Source organism: Canis lupus, chromosome 6 (assembly GCF_048164855.1).
Source record: "Canis lupus baileyi chromosome 6, mCanLup2.hap1, whole genome shotgun sequence".
Taxonomy (NCBI): Eukaryota; Metazoa; Chordata; class Mammalia; order Carnivora; family Canidae; genus Canis; species Canis lupus.
The window spans coordinates 75,648,619-75,667,440 of record NC_132843.1 but is presented as its reverse complement, the minus strand read 5'-3'; the positions used below and the strand labels follow the sequence as shown (position 1 = coordinate 75,667,440).

The 18,822-nt window shown below is 48.9% G+C and overlaps 1 protein-coding gene across 4 annotated transcripts; it reads left to right on the top strand.

Moving 5' to 3' along the window:
* Window positions 1–7,338: 7,338 nt before the first annotated feature.
* DYRK3 (dual specificity tyrosine phosphorylation regulated kinase 3) lies at window positions 7,339–16,622 on the top strand. 4 transcript variants are annotated; one of them, XM_072831277.1, is made up of 4 exons: window positions 7,688–7,792; window positions 9,163–9,242; window positions 9,527–9,638; window positions 14,812–16,622. In XM_072831277.1, exons 3-4 carry the CDS (start codon window positions 9,555–9,557, stop codon window positions 16,384–16,386), a joined length of 1,659 nt encoding a protein of 552 aa, XP_072687378.1. In that variant the 5' UTR covers window positions 7,688–7,792; window positions 9,163–9,242; window positions 9,527–9,554; the 3' UTR covers window positions 16,387–16,622. The 4 variants fall into 4 exon arrangements, with proteins under 4 accessions (XP_072687374.1, XP_072687375.1, XP_072687378.1 ...); XM_072831275.1 differs by having other exon boundaries at window positions 9,163–9,281; XM_072831273.1 differs by lacking the exons at window positions 7,688–7,792; window positions 9,163–9,242 and adding an exon at window positions 7,339–7,497.
* The last annotated feature ends 2,200 nt before the right edge of the window (window positions 16,623–18,822 follow it).

Below are 18,822 nucleotides of genomic sequence, written 5' to 3'. Positions count from 1 at the left end.
GGCCTCTGTGGCAAGAGAACTCCCAGGTGGTTCTGATTGCAGGCTACCCCTACCAGCCTGCCTGATGCAACGCTGGCAAGTCAGTACAGATCCCTGCAGCTCTCTGTGGGGGAGAGGGGGGCAGGGGCAGGCTGCGCTGCTGGAGACTGTAAGAGACACCTTCCCCTAAGAGGTGCCTCCCAGTAAAACACGCCCCGGGGCCCTGATTACTGGAGAAGCCGGGACCCCACCAGGCGGAGCCGGTCCACATGGTCCCCGTTAATGCTGCTGCCTCAGAATGGTTTTCTGGGGGTGGGTTCTCTCCACCCTGGAGGTGAGCAGGTGGTTGGGGAGCAGCCTGTGCCCCACAGGCCTGGAGGGCACCGTGTGCCAGGGGCCAGCTGGCAGGGTGCTCGGACTGCCCAGGCTGGGGTCACTCGGGGCAGCATAGCCACGGACCTGAATCAGGGCAAGCTTCAGCAGAGTCTGAGTCCAACAGCAGGCGGTGAGGGATATGTGGCATCTGCATAACTTCAAGTGTGCATATTCCCCCTGAAAATGCAGAGTTGGGGAAAGATGGGGCAGGGGGCCGGCGGGTATTAGTATCCCGCTGCAGTAAGGGACCCCGGGAGCCCTGATTGCTGCTGGAGGTCTGAAATACCAGCACCCAGTAAGTCTACAGGGGGACTGTGGCTCGTTTTAGCCGCCGTCTCTGATCGCTTTTAGGGAGAATGGGCTCCTTTTACATTTGGAGCTGTGCAGGTGGTAGGAATGGGCCCCAGCTCCCAAGGGGCAGACACCCCCGTTCACCCGGGGGAGGCTTTCAGGGTACATCCTGTACATGTGTGGGCCGGGCAGGTCTGTGTAGCCAGGAGTTTGTACTCAGAGAGACAGGGCGAGCGAATGGAGAGGCCAAATCACAGGTTGGGGCCTCTACCCCGGGGACCTGGCGTATGCCTGATTGCAAGGCTTCACCTACACAAAGATGCGTATTTCTCCAGAGGCTGATTTGGAGAAATCCCGACTGCCTTGCCAGCATGGGGCCAGCTGGGATGGCTGGAGGAGCCAGTAGGAGCCACCAGCTTGGATTGCTGAAGACCAGGCCCTGGTTAGAAAGCCGGTCTAAGTGGGGACTGACCGTCACCAGTTGAAGTATATGTTCCCCAGCTCAGGGGGAACAAACCCCATAGTTTGCGTCTTGGAATTATGCAAACCCAGGTACTCCCAGCAGCCCCCTCCTGGCCCCGCCCGCTCACCTGCGCGGTTCGCACACGTGCCGCCTGCCCTGTATCAGCTGGCCTTGGCCCGCAGGGGGCGCTCCAAGCCTGTGGAACTCCAGCGGGAGCTCCAGCACCTGATGGGCGTCAGGGCCTTCCCCGGGAAAATCTAAGGTGGCAGCTTGTCCTCGACCGCAGTGCCCAAGCATACTCACCGTTTCCTGGGGTTCCTGGCCTCTGCGGCTGCCACAGCTCACAGGTGTCTCATATTGGAGGCTACCCCAGCCAGCACTCACAATCTGGCTCTGGCAAGGCAGCCCAGATGACTCAGGCCTCCTAAAAGAATATGTGCATTGAGTAGGTTAGGTCTTGGAATTATGCAGGCTTTGCACTTGAGGCTGACACCTTACACCCCCAAAACCTCCCTCCTGGGACCTGACATTGCCCAGGTGCAGGTATATAGCTACTTTGACCTGTGCAACCCACACATGCCCAGTCTTCACCTGGCCGCTGCTGGTGCGCCGCAGGGGCCAGTCCAGGTCTCTGGAACTCCAGCATGAACCCAATAAGCTGAATGGCAGTAATGGGGTCAGGCTTCCCCAGTAATTAAGGCTCCCGGGTGTCTCTTATTGGAGGTACCCCAATCAGTCAGCTGCCCCATCCATCTACTCCTATTCTGCCTTCAGCAGAAATATGTGCCTTTGCACATGTCAGATGCCAGGTACCCCAAGGAGCCTCCTCCTATGACCCGGCCTCGCCCCATGTTGCCCTGCTCCAGGTGTCTGACTACACTGACCTTTGCTGCTGGAGCATGCCCAGTCCTCACCCTGGCAGCAGGCCTGTGGCTGCCAGGGCCCTTTGGGGTTCTGGAAGTCGGATGGAAGACCAGCCACGTGAATCTCCCCCAGGCTGAGGGAGCCCACCACCTGAAAAGTCTTTCTGAGGTGGCACCTTTAAACCGGCCAGAGTCAGTCCCCCCTGGCCTGGCTCCCTAGTCAGGCCTGGGGCTCCTCCAGCAATCAAGGCTCCCAGGTGTCTGCTATCGGAGGACACCCCAGCAAGCCCATGGCCGGATGTGGCAAGGCACTCTAGAAGCCTCCAGCTCACCTCCAGTGGGGCTATGTGCCTTTGTGCACGTTAAGGCTAGCAATGAGGCAGATGCCAGGTACTTCCTATAACCCGTTTTTGCGACCCAGCCCGCCTCCCCACACACACTGGCCCTGTCCAGCTCCCTGGCTACCTCCAACTGTGCCACCTGCACATACAGTCTGTATTCCATCAGCCACCGTTGCACAGCCAGCGCTTACAGAGCCTGTGGAGCTAGGGCCCCTCTAAACCACCTGCAGCCTCCAGGATGGCGGGGCTCCTCCTCCTGAAAACTGGTCTGAGGCAGCCCCTAAAAAGAACAACCACCAGTCCCCAAGTGGACTTACTATTTGCTGGGGTCTGAGCTTCTACAGCCATCAAGACTCCCAGGCTTGGGAGGCCATCAAGCCTCCCATCCAGGCTTCTTGGATGATACCCTGACCAGCCTATAGGATCCAGGCCCGGCAAAGCCGTTCAGATACTCCAGCTCCGCCTTCGGTGGGAGTATGCACAACTGTGGAGGGTAGGGCTCAGAATTAGGCAGGTACCTTGTAATCCCAAGAGCCTGCTCCAGGAACCAGTCCTCTCCAGGCAGTAACCCTGGTCAGGTGCTCCTCCCGCCTGAGCTGTGTGCTTGCACATGCACAGTGCACACCCCTAAGCCAGATTTGAGCGGGCCTGGCCCTCAAGCCTATAGAATTCTTGCCAGGCTCCAGCTACTGGCGTTGCCACCAGTAGCATAGTCTCTGGGAGCAAGCGGGGAACAGAGAACACCCCGTCCTGCCTGCCACCTGGCCCCACCCTGTCAAAGGAGTTGAAAAAACTCTCCAGCTCTGCCTTGGGATGAATACGCCCTAATGGCAGGTAGACCTTGAATTAGGCTGATGTGTTGTACCTCCTAGAGCTTGCTCCTATCATCTGGCCTTTCCCAGCACTTGCCCTGTGCTAGGTCCCCGGCCCCCCGCCCTGCACGTCCTGTGCATGCACCATACGTGTTCCATCAGCTGCCTTTGGGTAGGTGAAGCTCTCCAGGCCGCAACAAGCACCAATCCACAACCACCTTCGTAGGCGCAAATGTGGAGATCGCCCAACACCGAATATGGCTCTGAGGTGGCCACTGGGATGGGCAATAGTCTTCACCTGGACTTACTTTCCACTGGTTTTCCAGGCTTCTGCTGCAATCAGGGCTCCTGAGTATGTTATTGGAGGATATTCCAGCCAGCTTACTGTATCCATCCTACGCAAGACAGTCCAGCTCTGTTTTCAGGAGGAATAGTTAGGGCTTGGAATTTGGCAGATACCTTGTAATCACAAGAGTCCACTCTCGTGATCAGGCCCCTCAGGACACTTGCCCTGTTCCAGATCCCTGTACACCTGCACATGCTTAGTCTACACTGTCAGCAGGCACCGTAGCAGGCAGCTAGTCCAAACGGGACACCTGAGATCCGTGACTATAGAAGATGCACAGGACTCCAGCAGAGAGTGAGTCTATGAGGTGACTGACTTGCCAGCTTGGGCTACCACATCAGAACAATTTTCAAGTGGTGGCCTCCCCTCATCCTGGAGGCTATTCAGGTCATTTGCATCTCACCTGAGCTCCATAGGCTTCCAGAGCTAAAGGCCTACTGATGCGTGTGGACCACATATGCCCTGGTGGCACAGGTCAGGGTAGTGAGGAATAGGGAAGGGGCAATGTCAGGCAAGGCTGGGTCATAAGAGTAGGCTAATAGGGACATCTAGCATTCTCTAATTCCAAGCCTTGACCTACACAGTGTGCAAATTCCTGCTCACAGCAGAGCTGTAGGAATATGGACTGCTTTGCTAAGGCAGGGCTGGACAGCTTGGCCAAAGTATCCTCCAAGAACACACACTTAGAAGGCTTGATTACAGAGGGAACTGGGGACCCTAATAGGCAGCGGGTCCATGGTGGGCTTAGAGGTCAATTTCTCTTACTCTTGAGGCAATGCCAATGATTGAGGATGGATCATTGCTCCATAGGCCTGTAGGCCCCTGCTGCCCAAGGGCGGCTTATGGGGTGTACTGTGCATGCACGGACCTCGAAGGTCAGGGTAGCCAGAGACCTGTTCGAGGGCAGGTGTCAGGAGTGGCTATGTAATGGGAGTGGGTAGTTAAGGGTACGAGGCGTCTGCCCAATTCCAAGCCCTAACCTCCGCAAGTGTGCTTATTTCCCTCTGAATGCAGAGTTGGAAAAAACTGGACTGCCTTTCCAGGGTCCGGTCAGGCAGACTGGGGGGTGAGGGTGAGGTTCCAGATAAATAAGATATAGTTTTAATGTTTCAAGGAGCTAGATTTCTGGGTTTCTGAAAAAAAAATTACAGGTATATTTTTCTGGAGCTCAGGCAAATTTGAGGTCCATCCAGTTGGGGGGAAAAAAGGAGAGTTTCGCAGTTTGTCTCCAAATGATTTTTTTTAAAATGCATTCCGATTTTGTGATTCATAAGATATCAGCATAGGATGCTCTAAAGAATAATCCACAGCAATGAAATGATTTTAAACTTAGCCCTCCAACAGCTGTCTCATCACAAAACTGGAGGTGAATCCAGCCACGGGGATATTTTCTTACTCTTCATTTGCACCTGCAGCGATCACAGTCTGAATGTCTCATTGATTTCTGAAGTCCCTGGAATAGCACCATTTGTTTATTTGTTAAAGTTTCCTGATGTTGCGGATATATCAGAACTGGCTTCAAAGGTCAGGCGGGCATCTTATATTTGGCTAATCCACGTTGGCTAAATCTGGCTTTAGCTATGTGGAGAAAGATAATGGCTATTTTGAACTACATTTGAGTGGGGCTTTGGAGGGGAAAAAAGGACATGAATCATGTGGGAGCCGCTCCAACCGCTCGAAAGGCCACAAGACACCTCTCAGAGAGGGTGTGGAAGCTCCTGCTAGATCCTTCACTGGACTTTAACCCAGCCCGATGCTGAACCCAGCCAGACTGTTATGAAGCAGGGGCTCTTTGAAGAAATATTAAGTATTTAGAGCACTCAGGTCAGAGATCCATGAAGCCCCAGCACCTCCAAGAAATCCTTCCTTCCTTGGCCATGGGAACAACAGGCTAAAGATCAAAGAAGCTTCTGTTTCCCACCTCGGGAGCAGGAAGGGAAGGAGGAATGCTTCAGGTTGGCTCCCGGAGGTATGTCTGAAACCTGAAACCGGAGACGGGGTCCTCTCAGAGCAGTGATTCAGGATGAGGCAAGAAAACTTGTGGGAGCAAGTCCCATTCCAATGTTCAGGGCAGGGAAGTGGTCTAGGGTGTCCACCTAAGTATTGAGAACAGGGAGATTATTTAGTAGGGTTTTGCAAACAGAGCTGGAAGGGAAGTCAGGAGCAATCTCCTCTAAACTTTTTTGTTGCCATGGAACCCTCTCTTCAAACAAAAGCTTGCAGAGGGGCCCTAACACAAACCCGCAGGACAGCAGGATTGCTGGGGGTGCAGCAGGGAGGGTCAAAAACCCCACAAGAGCTTATGCATAAAATTAGAATAACTTTAAGCATTGGAAGAAGTTTTATTTCTACCATCGAGAATTTAAAGCAACATTGGTCAAAGAGAATACAGTTCCCCCCAAGTGATACATTCTTAATTTATCAAGTGAAAAGCCTTTGGATCCTTGAGGACATTTTGGCTTGGAGGCTTGAGAACAGGGAATACGACTTTTGGTCACCCGGACATGAGCCTCGGATGGAAATTCTCGGATGTACGGACTGTGCTGTGCGGGTTTGGGGCCAGGAGTCCCCGCGCCCCACCAGCGGCGCCCCTGCTCGGCACCCAGAGAGCGCTGGTCCCTCTCCCCGAGGCCTGGGGGCCCCGACTTCGCAGGTGTCGGAAATCCAGTTAGAGACGCGGCGCTCGCTCAAGGAAACCACACTTGGTTCTTCGGCGTTAACCTCCTTCCTTCTCACGTTCGCTCCAACGCTCGAAATCCGCCTAACATTCGGGTTACTGAGGTTTCCTCGCTTTTCAGAAAAAGGAAGAAACAAATCCCCCAAATATTCCCGGGGAGGGGGGTGGAAACTAAGATAAAATAAAGCACACACAGGAAGAGCTTTCCGGGGGTGGGGGGTGGGGGCTGGTGCTGCCGAAGGAAGGCTGGGGGCTGCGCTCGCTGCAGCTCGGCTCCGCGGGCCTCAGTTTACTCATCCGTGAAATGGCTCTTTGCGCCCGCCCCTCACCCACGGGGGAGCCAGACCGACGTCAGCTTATTTTTTTTTAAGATTTTATTTATTCATGACAGACACACACAGAGAGGGGGAGAGAGAGAGAGAGAGAGAGAGAGAGAGAGAGAGAGAGCGGCAGAGACACAGGCAGAGGGAGAAGCAGGCGCCCTGCAGGAGCCCGACGTGGGACTCGAACTCCGGTCTCCAGGGTCACGCCCTGGGCTGAAGGCGGCGCTAGAGCGCTGAGCCCCCCGGGCTGCCCCATGATCAGCTTAAATGCTGCATCCCGCTCTGTCTGCAAAGAAGGGCACGTCACAGACCGGCCGCCGATTAAATAAATAGCACCCTGCTCCTAAGCGCCGGGACAGTGGCCCTACGTGAGTCTACCATTCCCGCGTCCCGCCTTCTTATTGCTTCCATTACCCTCCGGCGGGGGGTGGGGGTGGGGGTGGGGGTGGGGGTGGGGGTGGGGAGCCCCCCCCGCCGTGGGAAAGCCTCGAGGGAATCGCACTTATTTTTTATTATTAAATGCATAGTCCAGGGAGGCTTCCGAAGTGCAGGCGCCAACGCGCCGAAGGGCGGCGGGCCGGGAGGGGCGCGAGCACCGCGGAGCAGAAACCGGGGGGCAGGCGCTGCTTCCGCACGTGCTCGGCCCGCCCCGGGGACCCCGGCCCCGCCCCCGGCCCCGCCCCCGGCCCCGCCCCGTGCGTCCCGGCGCAGCTGCGTCGAGGCGTTCCCCGGGGCGTGCCGCCGTTGCTAGGCGACCGCGCGCTGCCCCGCCCCCGCCCTCCCCTGCCGCCGCGGTCGGCGCTCCCCGCCGGGCGAGTCGCGAGCGGAGGCGCGCGGGTCCGCAGTGTCCGCCCGCCGGTCCCCCCGGAGGCCGCCGCCCGCGCAGGTGGGCCGTGCACGCCGGGGCCTCCAACCGCCGCCCCTCCCCCCCGGGGCTCCCGAGCTCGCGGATGGGAGGCACGGCTCGCGGGCCCGGGCGGAAGGATGCGGGGCCGCCCGGAGCCGGGCTCCCGCCCCAGCAGCGGAGGTAACGGCGCCGCCGCGGGGTAACGGGCGAGGCCCGGGCGGAGGCTGCGGGGGCCCTCGGGGACGGCCGGGGGCAGGGCTCCGACCCCTCCCGGGGGACCCGGCGGCCGCCCCCCCCCCCGGCCCCCCGCGGCCCCCCGCGGTCGGGAGCAGCCGGGGCGGAGCGGGGCGCGGTCCGGGCGGGCGGGCGGGCAGCGGGACCTTCGCGGGAGCCCTGTTGCTCTGGGAGCAGCTGCCCGAGGGCTGAACTCTTGGGGTGTCTCCGCGAGGGGTGCGGTCCGCCTTGGGATGTGCAGGTGCAGGGTCCTGCGAGTCGGGCTCTCTGGGGATCCCATAGAGAGAGATGCTCCACCTTGCATTGTATTTTACCCCTAAAAGGAGACCAGGGACCACCACCCCCACCACCCCCACCCCCCCTCCCCTCCCCTCCCCTCCCCTCCCCGCTTCATTTGCATGCAGACTTCCTTTGGGTAATTTCCTCTGCCTATTTATAGGATTACTTGCAGGTCTTCAGTGTCTTTTTCCTCTATGAATGTGGACGCCTGTCCCATTTCATTTATTACAACCGTGCTGTTGGCCAAGAGTCGGTCACATGCAGAATTTTTGGTTGTCAGAGAAGCAGTTTTCTTTTCTCTTTCTTTTTTTTTTTTAGAGAGAGAAGCAGTTTTCGTGAAAGATGCAAATAATTTCTATCAGGATGTGAGCTAGTTTTTAATAAGAATAGTCCAAAAAGATCATATTTCTCTTTTATCTCCTCTTATCTCTAGTCCAAAAATATCTTAGTGGGCTATTTATTTATTTATTTATTAGTGGGCTTTTTAAAATTCTTTTGAGTTTCTAGAAGACGTCGATGAAGAAGGCCCTAGAACCAGTTTTTAACAAAAACGGTTTCTAAAGGCAACATTAAGTATTGAAATCTTAAAAACTGAAATAGATAGTTCAGCATGTTTTAAAAGATTTTTAAAAATTCTCCCCACCCCGGCAATCCGGTCACCACCACCGTTGTATTTGTATGTATTATGGAAAGATGATACAATGAAAGGCTTATGTATATGACTGGGAAATTCATGTTCTTAGTGGTAGATGAAGTACAATATTTGGGATAGGACCCTCTGGTGGATTAAAGAAATCCTGTCCCTCGTTTGTGGTGGAGGCACAGCGCTAAAGAACAGAGAGGTGGTCCCTGGTCCTTCAGCATTTAGCTTTCCCCACCCCCCAGAAAATGAAGTGGGTAAAGAAGTGAAATTCAGTACATTTTGTAATGTAGAGAATCCCTTTAGTATTTGGTGTAGTATTTATTCAGCTGTACGTTTCTACAAGTTAGGTAGGTGTTAAGTAGGTAAGTAAATAATAAAAAGAAGACAGCCCTAAGACCTTTCCTGCATGTAGCCTGGCACTATTCCCGTTTTAACATGTGGAAAACAAGCACAGAGAAGGAGGTAGTACAGCTAGTGGTAGAGCTGAGATTAGAATCCAAGACTCTGACTTGTAAAATGCAGTTACCTCCCCCTTTTTCTCTCTCTCTCTTTTTTTCCCCTGTTTTGATTAGGTTTCAGGCTTCAGATTCAAATTAGCCTTTATTTTCAGGTAGTAATTTAAAGGAGATCCTTTTGATAGTCCCTATTTTTATTTTATTTTTAATTAAAAAAAATATTTTATTTTTTAGTAATCTCTACACCCAGCATAGGGCTCGAACCCACAACTGCAAGATCAAGAGTCGCATGCTCTGCCAACTGAGCCAGCCAGGTACCCCGATAGTCCCTGTTTTTTAGCAACATTCACAGAGTAAGACTTGTTCTATTTCAAAATAAAAACCTAGAAATGCTTTCCTTTTTAGAAAAAGAAAAGTTAGGTTTCCTCTATTCTTTTGCCAAATACCCGCGTTGTTTGTATTTGATGCCAAAATGCAGTGTAGACCTTTATTTGTGTTATTTGTGGCAGATGTGAAGCAATAAAGACTGAATGTTTTGAATATACAAGCTTATATGCTTAAGTTACTGATGGATTTTATCTGTAACCCTTTCAACTAGATTGGGGGATGGTGTCTATGATACCTTCATGATGATAGATGAAACCAAATGCCCACCCTGTTCAAATGTACTCTGCAATCCTTCTGAACCGCCTCTACCCAGAAGACTAAATGTAAGTAAATGAAGTAGTTCTTTGCTCTCTAGTTGCCTTGGAAAGAAGGAAGTGCTACTTAATGCCCAAGGTACAGTTACAACATCTCGCTGGCAACCCAGACTCTTTTGTTTCCTTTTGGTTTCTCTTGACTTTGAAATAACAGTTGCCGTAGTCCAAGTTTAGCTTTACAGAATGATTTTGGTTTGGAGCCTTACTTCTTTCAATCACGGGGGTAAATATGTGGCATTTTATCTAGGGAATATTTATTTTGTTTTAGAATGACATAGACAGCATGTTATGAAGGCTCATTTTAACAAAACCAGGAACAGAAGATACCCCTGAATTCGTAGATATGCAAATTTTTTCTCCCTGCTAGATAGAAATGCAGTCCTAGCTTATTAGTATGCTACAGAGAATCACTTTATAGATCAGAAAATAAAACTTGAGCGGTACAGTTTGGCTTTTGATGCATTTAATCATTCTGGAGCTTGCAGACATTGAGCTTTTGACACTGTTCTACTTAAGGTAATAAAAAAGATTAATTTATATTCCCTCAGCATACACAAGAGTAGTGGGGAGAACAGGCTTTGGACGAGTTCCATGACAGGGAGAAGCTGTCCTGTGACTTTAACATTTGCTGCAGATACCACCTAATGAACAAATTGAATAATTGAATATGCTAATTTGTAATTTCTCCTTCACATTTCTGCATTCAAGACCTCAAATTGTTTCTATATTCCAAAAAAAAGTTACTTGTATTTTTCATAGCTCTCTCCAGCTTTTTGTCTGCTTTTGCTATTAAAATCAATCTTTTCACTAGTTCTGAGGCTAATAATATTACAAAGTATTGGCTAAATATATTTGGAAGGCTGGTCACCCTATTTTTAACCTGTTCTCTGGAGTACAGTAAGTTTCCTTTCCATTCTCAGCAAGCCTATTTCTTTAATATGTGAAAAACCTCTAAGAGCTCCAGAACCACATACTCCTCTGGTTGACTATCAGTTTTCTTGGTTACTGGCTGCCAATTAGCATGTCTCTGTGGGAAACTTTTTGCAATTGGGCTGGCACATTAACATGTGACTTAAAAGTTCACTTTAACTTTAATTTAGAGTTAGCCCATGCTAATCATCTCCCAGTAGTTCAATTACATTGTATATTTCAGGATCACAATGAATTTCTTACTGTATAACGCACAGAATAACAGTTTTGGGGAAACCTAGGATTTTCCATTCTAGCCTAATGGTGTCTTTGCAAACTTTGCTGAAAAAAGGCTCTGAGCTCTTGTTGACATTTATAGTTCATTATGACACAATTCCATCCCCAGACCCTATTACTCTTTTCACTCACAAAGCCTTTAAGCTTCATTGTTTATTCAAGATGTTCTTAGGTTCTCATTGTATACTATAAATCGTCTGCTTATAGACTCTTATTGGGCTAAGCTTAGTGTTGCAGATTTAGGGTCAAGAGCTAGGGAAAAGAGTATGTAGTGTTTCATATTCTGGATGAGAAGGATAGTGCCTCTCAGAATTTCTCAACAAGACCTTCAAGACTTGATTAACATAGTTGAAGATTCTATTTGAAATGTCAAGAGCTCTCCAAATTAACAGTGTATGTGATGCATTCTTAAATAAAACATGATTAATATGACATTATCTGTCCATGTGGTATAATTACATAATGAAGAAAATAATTGATATAGTCGGTCAGTTGTATTGCTCAGTTATTGTGATTCTAACTACAGACTACAAACATATGGTATTTTATAACTATTATACTTTAACATGCATGCAAATTGTAGATTCCCCTAGAACAATGGAAGGAAGATTTTATTTATAGCACAACCGTCTTGATACATAATTGATTCAGGCCAGTATATGAGTTATTTACAGGAAAGGAAAGAAACCTAAGAGGAGAACCCCTCCCTGTGTGGAAAAATTCCTTCCTGGAATTCTTCAGATTCATTGGGGATTCAAAGCTTGATAATCCATAGTGGACTGTACCTGAAGCATGGTGTTCTGTTCTGGGGGGCCACACTTCAAGAGAGACGTGAAGTGCAGCCTGTGTCAACACAGTCAACAGTGTGAATAGGATAGTAAGCAACATGACACAAGCCATGTGAGGTAGAGGATGGAATGTAATGATGAGCCCAGAGAAGAATGGTGGGGGCAGGACAGCTGCACTTAGGTATCTGAAGGACGTTTACATGACATTTGGCCACTTCTATGTAGTTCCCGAGGGCAAAATGAGACTCATTATTTAGGGAGGGAGATTTAGGCTCACTTTAAGGAGAAACCATCAGTCAGGAAATCCAAATGACATCCTTAATTTTATTGTTGATGTGAAAATTAAATGTCTGTTTTATATCCGTCCTTATGAATGTTCTGTGCCTGAGACCCTCTCTTTATCACAAACAGAAATGAAGACGTCCAGAGCCAGCACAGCCTTACATGTAGGCAGAGTAGGTGGAAAAAAGAAAGAAAGAAAAAAAAAAAAACAGGGATGGATCCTGGACCACAAACCCTTTTCCTTCCAGCTTGTCACTCATGATTGGAGGTTCCTAGAGTCATTTTGCATTAAAGTTCCAATATCTTGAAGAGGTGACACCTTCAATTGTATAGCAAGTCGCAAGCAGGTTTTATGTTGGAGGGAAAGTGGGTGAGGTATTTCCATGCGTCCTAAAGGAAGGCCTAGTGTGGGGGCCGGCATACTGCAGGAGACATATCTAGTGCCAGATGTCTGGTGGAGGGAGACTGGAGATAGAGGAGGAGGGCCTACGGAGAGAAGAGAGAAACTGAAGGGAAAGAGGGCGTACAGGAGTTTCAACTTTAATATGTTGAAAATTTTGCCTAATTATTAGCCAGTGTTTATAAAATGTTTTATAACTTGTAAAGGTCTTTCACATATATTATTAATTATAATTTGGTTCACACAGCCTCCTACAAGGAGGTATTATTATCCACATTTTATAAATAAAGAAACTAAGGCTAATAAACTGGGCGAAAGGTCAAGGGACCTGTCCAGGGACCTTACAGCTTTTAAGCAGGATAGGCAGGACTCCAACCCAAACCATTTGACATATCTTTTCTTCAGCACTTGACTCCAACACCCTGTAAATATGTAGATGTATTGACATTAGGTAGTAAAAACGTGAAGGGAAACTGAGATGCCTGCAGAGTTTCGCTTTTATTATGTAAATCTATCTAAAACCAAACAATGAATTATGAATTAAATTTAATTAAAGAATTAAAATTCCCTCGTTCAGCCTAACCTGTCTTCTCCTGGATTGTATTTCTTGAGAACACCTGGGGTTTTATCTTTAGCACTCTTAATAGTGAACAGTTGGGGTCCCTGTGACCCTCACGTGGCTGGATGGATAGATGAATGGGACCCTCTTCTGTTTTTTTCAGTCCTAAATACAGGGATAGTCATTTGACTTAATTTCTGTGAAGAAAAATGTTGCATTATATTTACATCTTAGCAAGGTATTTGTTGTCTGCAGGCCTGTTTTATTTTCTTGACCAGTGGTAGTTCTCTGTTTTGGCATCAGAGAGATTTTTTTCTCGGACCATATGTCAGCTCTTAAACACTTCTTGCAAAGTGTGGCTACAGTCGTACTGGCCGCGTCACTTGTGTGTGCAACCGCGTAGTACCCTGTTTCTATAACTACAGGACTCCATAAATGTTAGAATTGATTAAATGACATGAAAGGAGCAGCCGGCAGGAACAAATGTCCTGCTTTTATGACTACAGTTGTGTGTAAAATTTGCCAACACTAAAATTTTTCGTCATTTTTTTGCTGCTGTTTATATTTTATCCTTTTTTTATATTGTTCTTTAGGCAATAGGCTTGTGCTGTTTTCTTAGGTTATATCAAAATTCTACCTTTTAAAGATTCGGCCACTTTGGATCATTACCTTTCCACAGGTAATAAGAAAAGAATCTTCTTGGTTTTTGATTTTCTTGAATCTTGAATCTTCTTGATTTTTTCTTAGTGTATATGTATAATTTTTTGTAATTCTCTTTTTTGCTTTTCTTTTTCTCCATCTAATTTCAAAGAATTGTATTTCATCTCAGAAGAATGAGTAGAACATTCTTCAGTGAGTTACTGTTTCTTGAAGGAGAATGTTAAGCAAACTCAAGTAAAAAGAGTAGTATGCCTTTATCACGCAGGCTCTTGCTGAGGAAGAGTGGGTGATAGGTGTGGGTGAGAGACACAGGAGAGAGACTCCCTATTTCCTCAGGAGAGTTTTACAAGAACCTCTCCCGCCCCATCCCCTGGGTCCTTGGATCCTCACTCTTACTCATCAGATACGCAAAGAATTGTCCCAGTGGACCTTCGGAGTTCCCTCTGGCTTAGAACTCTTACGATTCAGTGAGCTGAGCCAGAAGCATTCAGTCATTTGGGGGCAGCAGGGAGGGGACCTGGGACTAGATAATGAACTCTTGCTTGATTCCAGGCCATAGCCATCATTCAGCCCTAGTAAAGAATAGTACAAGTACTAGGAGAACCTGGTGCCAAGTTGTGTTCATGAGAAGGGTGCTGGACTGACAGGAGACCTGGGTTCAGATCCTGTTTCTGTCCCTTAATGATGCTTTATCGTTTATGGAACACTTCTTCTGTCTCTCTCTTTTTTAACAGAACACTTTAATATGTATATTTTCATTCTGATATATGCCCTTAAAAATTGGGAAGGTACTTGAAACAGTAAATAAGAGGCAGTATGTATGTAATCAAGTGCCAGATTACATGGTACAGGTGTGAAAAGCTGCAGAGGTTAATCAGCACGGGCTTGGAGTAGTTCTAGATGGAAGTGGGGGACTGGAATTGGGCCTTGAAATACTGTAGGATTAGAGGGGATCAGGTAAAAAGATTCTCAGCAGAAAGACATACCTATTAGAAGGAACCTAGCACATTTAGGGTTTGGGAAGAAGACCATCCTCTCTTGAACAAAGCAAGGCATAAATTGAGGGTTGAAGTGGGCATGATACTTGGGGGCGGGCGGTGTTGGGCAGGCCTGAAGATGAATATAACACAAATCTCTAGAGACTCCTGCTTTTCTTATCTCACTTTTGGGTCATTGTAACCTAACGTGACTGGACGGTTTTGTTGTCGTTCAGGCAGGGGAAGGATTCTTTTATCCTTCCACTGTTTTTAGTGGCTTTACCATCACATTCATTTTTCCTTTCCATAGATCACTGCTGAGCAGTTAACAAGAGATCACACTCAGCGCTTCCTGAATGGAGGTGAGGTGAAAGTGGAACAGCTGTTTCAAGAATTTAGCAGCAGAAGATCCGATACTCTTCAGTCAGATGGCATCAACGACTCTGAAAAATGCTCTCCTACCGTCTCTCAGGGTAAAAGTTCAGATAGCTTGAATGCAGTAAAACCCAGCAATTCAGCCAAATCATCCAAAGTGGTGCCACTGACTCCAGAGCAAGCCCTGAAGCAATATAAACACCACCTCACCGCATATGAGAAGCTGGAAATCATCAATTATCCAGAAATCTACTTTGTGGGCCCAAATGCCAAAAAAAGACATGGAGTGATCGGTGGTCCCAATAACGGGGGGTATGATGATGCAGATGGGGCCTATATTCACGTACCTCGCGACCATCTAGCTTATCGATATGAGGTGCTGAAGATTATTGGCAAGGGGAGTTTTGGGCAGGTGGCCCGGGTCTACGATCACAAACTTCGACAGTATGTGGCCCTAAAGATGGTGCGCAATGAAAAGCGCTTCCATCGTCAAGCCGCTGAGGAGATCCGGATCTTGGAGCATCTTAAAAAGCAGGACAAAACCGGTAGCATGAACGTCATCCACATGCTGGAAAGTTTCACATTCCGGAACCATGTTTGCATGGCCTTCGAGTTGCTGAGCATAGACCTTTACGAGCTAATTAAAAAAAACAAGTTTCAGGGTTTTAGCGTCCAGTTAGTTCGCAAGTTTGCTCAATCCATCTTGCAATCCTTGGATGCTCTCCACAAAAATAAGATCATTCACTGTGACCTGAAGCCAGAAAACATTCTCCTGAAACACCATGGGCGCAGCGCGACCAAGGTCATTGACTTTGGGTCCAGCTGCTTCGAATACCAGAAGCTTTACACGTATATCCAGTCTCGGTTCTACAGAGCTCCGGAGATCATCCTAGGAAGCCGCTACAGCACACCTATAGACATATGGAGTTTTGGCTGCATCCTTGCAGAACTTTTAACAGGACAGCCTCTCTTCCCGGGAGAGGATGAAGGGGACCAGTTGGCCTGTATGATGGAGCTGCTAGGGATGCCACCACCAAAACTTCTGGAACAATCCAAACGTGCCAAGTACTTCATTAACTCTAAGGGCCTACCTCGCTACTGTTCTGTGACTACTCAGGCAGATGGGAGAGTTGTGCTTGTGGGGGGTCGCTCACGTAGGGGTAAAAAGCGGGGCCCTCCAGGTAGCAAAGACTGGGTGACAGCACTGAAGGGATGTGATGACTACTTGTTTATAGAGTTTCTGAAAAGGTGTCTTCACTGGGACCCCTCTGCCCGTTTGACCCCAGCTCAAGCATTAAGACACCCTTGGATTAGTAAGTCTGTGCCCAGACCTCTTACCATTGAAAAGGTGTCAGGCAAACGGGTGGTAAATCCTGCAAATGCTTTCCAGGGACTGGGTTCCAAGCTGCCTCCAGTTGTCGGAATAGCCAATAAGCTCAAAGCTAATTTAATGTCAGAAACCAACGGTGGTATACCTCTGTGCAGTGTACTGCCAAAACTCATTAGCTAACGGACAGTGCTGTGCTCAGAGATGTATATGTATGTATTTTTAATTATCCTGCAAACCTGAACATGGGGAGAAAATACAAGCCCATTGGTGGATATGTTTTTGTTACACTAGATTTCTTTTTTTTAACAAGGCAAAACATTTTTATATGACTGTAACAGAACTCTCCAAGGGCTAATTACCTAACCAGCCTGTGTTGGCCATCCTGGAATGTACATTAAATGACGTTTTATAGGTCAGTGCATCTTCGTTATTGTCGTCAGATGTACATCACCTTATGCTCCCACTGCTTTAAGTCCCTTTCTCTCAAGATATAGGGTACCCGAGGAGTCTATCCTGAGCACTCGTCACTTCTCGTCTCCCTCCACGTCTGTTCCAGAGGGGTAGTTTGGGACACGGCCCTGCTTCGTTCGGGATGAGAGCTGGAGCCAGTAGCCTTCTTGCCCAAGCAGGCCATTCCATGAGCTCATTCCAGGGAAAAGGGCTCAGCAGAATATGGGGCAGGGGAAGGTTCTGGAAGCTCTTAGTCACTTAAAGAAGTGGTATCACTGCTTCTCGGTGACTCATTCTCTTTCTCTCAATCCTGTAATGTGTGCTGTGTTAACTTTATGACTTTTATGATTATTTTGCTTCTGATTTGTTTCCTGGGGAAAGCATTTTACAGATGTCCTGCCACTTTACCAAGCGCTGGTTTTAAAACTAAGCCCTGTGTGTCCTTTACCACCCCGCCCCACCCCTCTCTGCAGGGAACACAAAGCAGCTTGCAAACTGCAGTTCTGAATCCCGAATCTCGGAACCCTGGGGACCAGCCTCCTCACTGCATTTCCATGGACTTCTTCCTTATGAAAGCCTCACTATCGGATAAACCTAAACACAGGCCCTCCTCGCCCCCCCGGCCCTGGCTCCTCCAAGTGCCTCAGTCTTCCCCACTGTCCCTTTAAGCCCAAGACTATTCCTGAGATTCCGAGTGAACTTCAGTTCTAAGAAAATCCAGACACCAGTAGTCGTCCACTTCCTTTTCCATCCCTTGAGCCTCCTTCCTTTTTCTCCGTCAAGATTCAAACAGTGAGGGCTGGCGGTAAAGCTAACTGCTAGCTGAACTTCCTCCTTGGAAGCGTGGGGAAGATACAGGAACCAAGCCGCCCCTACTGCTGTCTTGCCCTCTGCTTCTGCCCCCCGCCCCCCGGGGGGCACCTGCAAGCAGGCCTCCCTGCGCCCTCTAAGGGAGACCGTTGCTTCCTGCAGCACCATCTCAGGGGGACCCAGTTCCTTTTTTCCTGTCGAGTTGAGTCTCTGCGAGCTCCACAAGGTGGGAAGACCTTAAGATCCCCAGGAAACAACCAAAAGAAGAGAAAGGCCCTGGGCGCACGATTGAAGGAACTCCGGCCTTACCCCGGGCCCCGATTGCCACGGCCCAGGCTCTGAATATGGAGCATGAACCGGTGTCCACGGAGCGTGGCCTGAGCCCCCAGCAGGAGTTCACATCGAGGCCTCGGCCTCTTGAAACTGGGGATGTCCTGGTGCTTCTGGTGACTGTGCAACTGCACTATTTAAAACTTGAATCACTCCCTTCACTCTTGGTTTCCAGAAGGCGAGAGAACACACCTCCTGCTGAGCTCTCTGCCTGATGGTGACGTTGCATAAGAAGCCCCTGGTTATCTTGCCAGAGCATGTGTTGAGGTTGTTTTGCCCATTGCTATCAGTGTGGAAGGCAAACTGTTAAAAAAGACTGCTGCCCCAAACACATCTGCCGTGCCGGGATTCGATGTTTGTGTTTTTAGTGAGTGGTCTCCTAGGTCAGCGTGTGCTGAGGTGGGAGAGGAGGGAACCTATGCATGAGGTTGGCAGGGGGTCTGTTTCTGCGCCTTGAGTGGACCTAGGCTTCTGAAACCAGGCCCAGTGACGGGCCATAGACAACCCGTGACACCAGAGACAAATTCTAGAAAGCTCTGGGAAGGTGGATGGATGTGTTTCTGCCTAAGTTTGGCAGCCTAGGGAGTGACACAGAGCAGAGTCACCCAAGCTGGCACGCCTGTCTTCTGTCGCCGTGTCAAGTTGGGGAGGGTGGGCTGCTTTAAAACATGATGGCTGTGCCAGACGGAGCTGGGGAGGTTTAGGGTTTCAAGTTTAGGGGCAAGTTGTCATTTTTAGAGGTTGTTACCCAGTGCCCGCTTTTATCAGCCACCGTGGAATTTTCACTTGGATCCCTGCCCCATAGCAGGCAGTGACTAAATTGGAAGAGGTAGTGCAGAGATTGAGGCTAACTGACACTTACCGAATTGTTCTTTAGACGTTCTTGTTCTTCTGGTCATTTCAATTAAACAGGTCAAGTTGGTTGACTACTGATTTTTAAATTGACTGAATCAACTGAGTTTCCAAATTGCTATTGACACCGTGAAAAGAGTTGGGTAGGAATTTTTGTTTCCGTTCCTGAAGTCA

Excerpts from the sequence above, each read along its gene's own strand:
- DYRK3 (XM_072831273.1), top strand. The coding sequence starts at position 7,421 with ATGGGAGGCACGGCTCGCGGGCCCGGGCGGAAGGATGCGGGGCCGCCC. Across the intron at positions 7,498-9,526 it reads CTCCCGCCCCAGCAGCGGAG|ATTGGGGGATGGTGTCTATG; the intron begins GTAACGGCGCCG and ends CCTTTCAACTAG. Across the intron at positions 9,639-14,811 it reads CTCTACCCAGAAGACTAAAT|ATCACTGCTGAGCAGTTAAC; the intron begins GTAAGTAAATGA and ends TCCTTTCCATAG.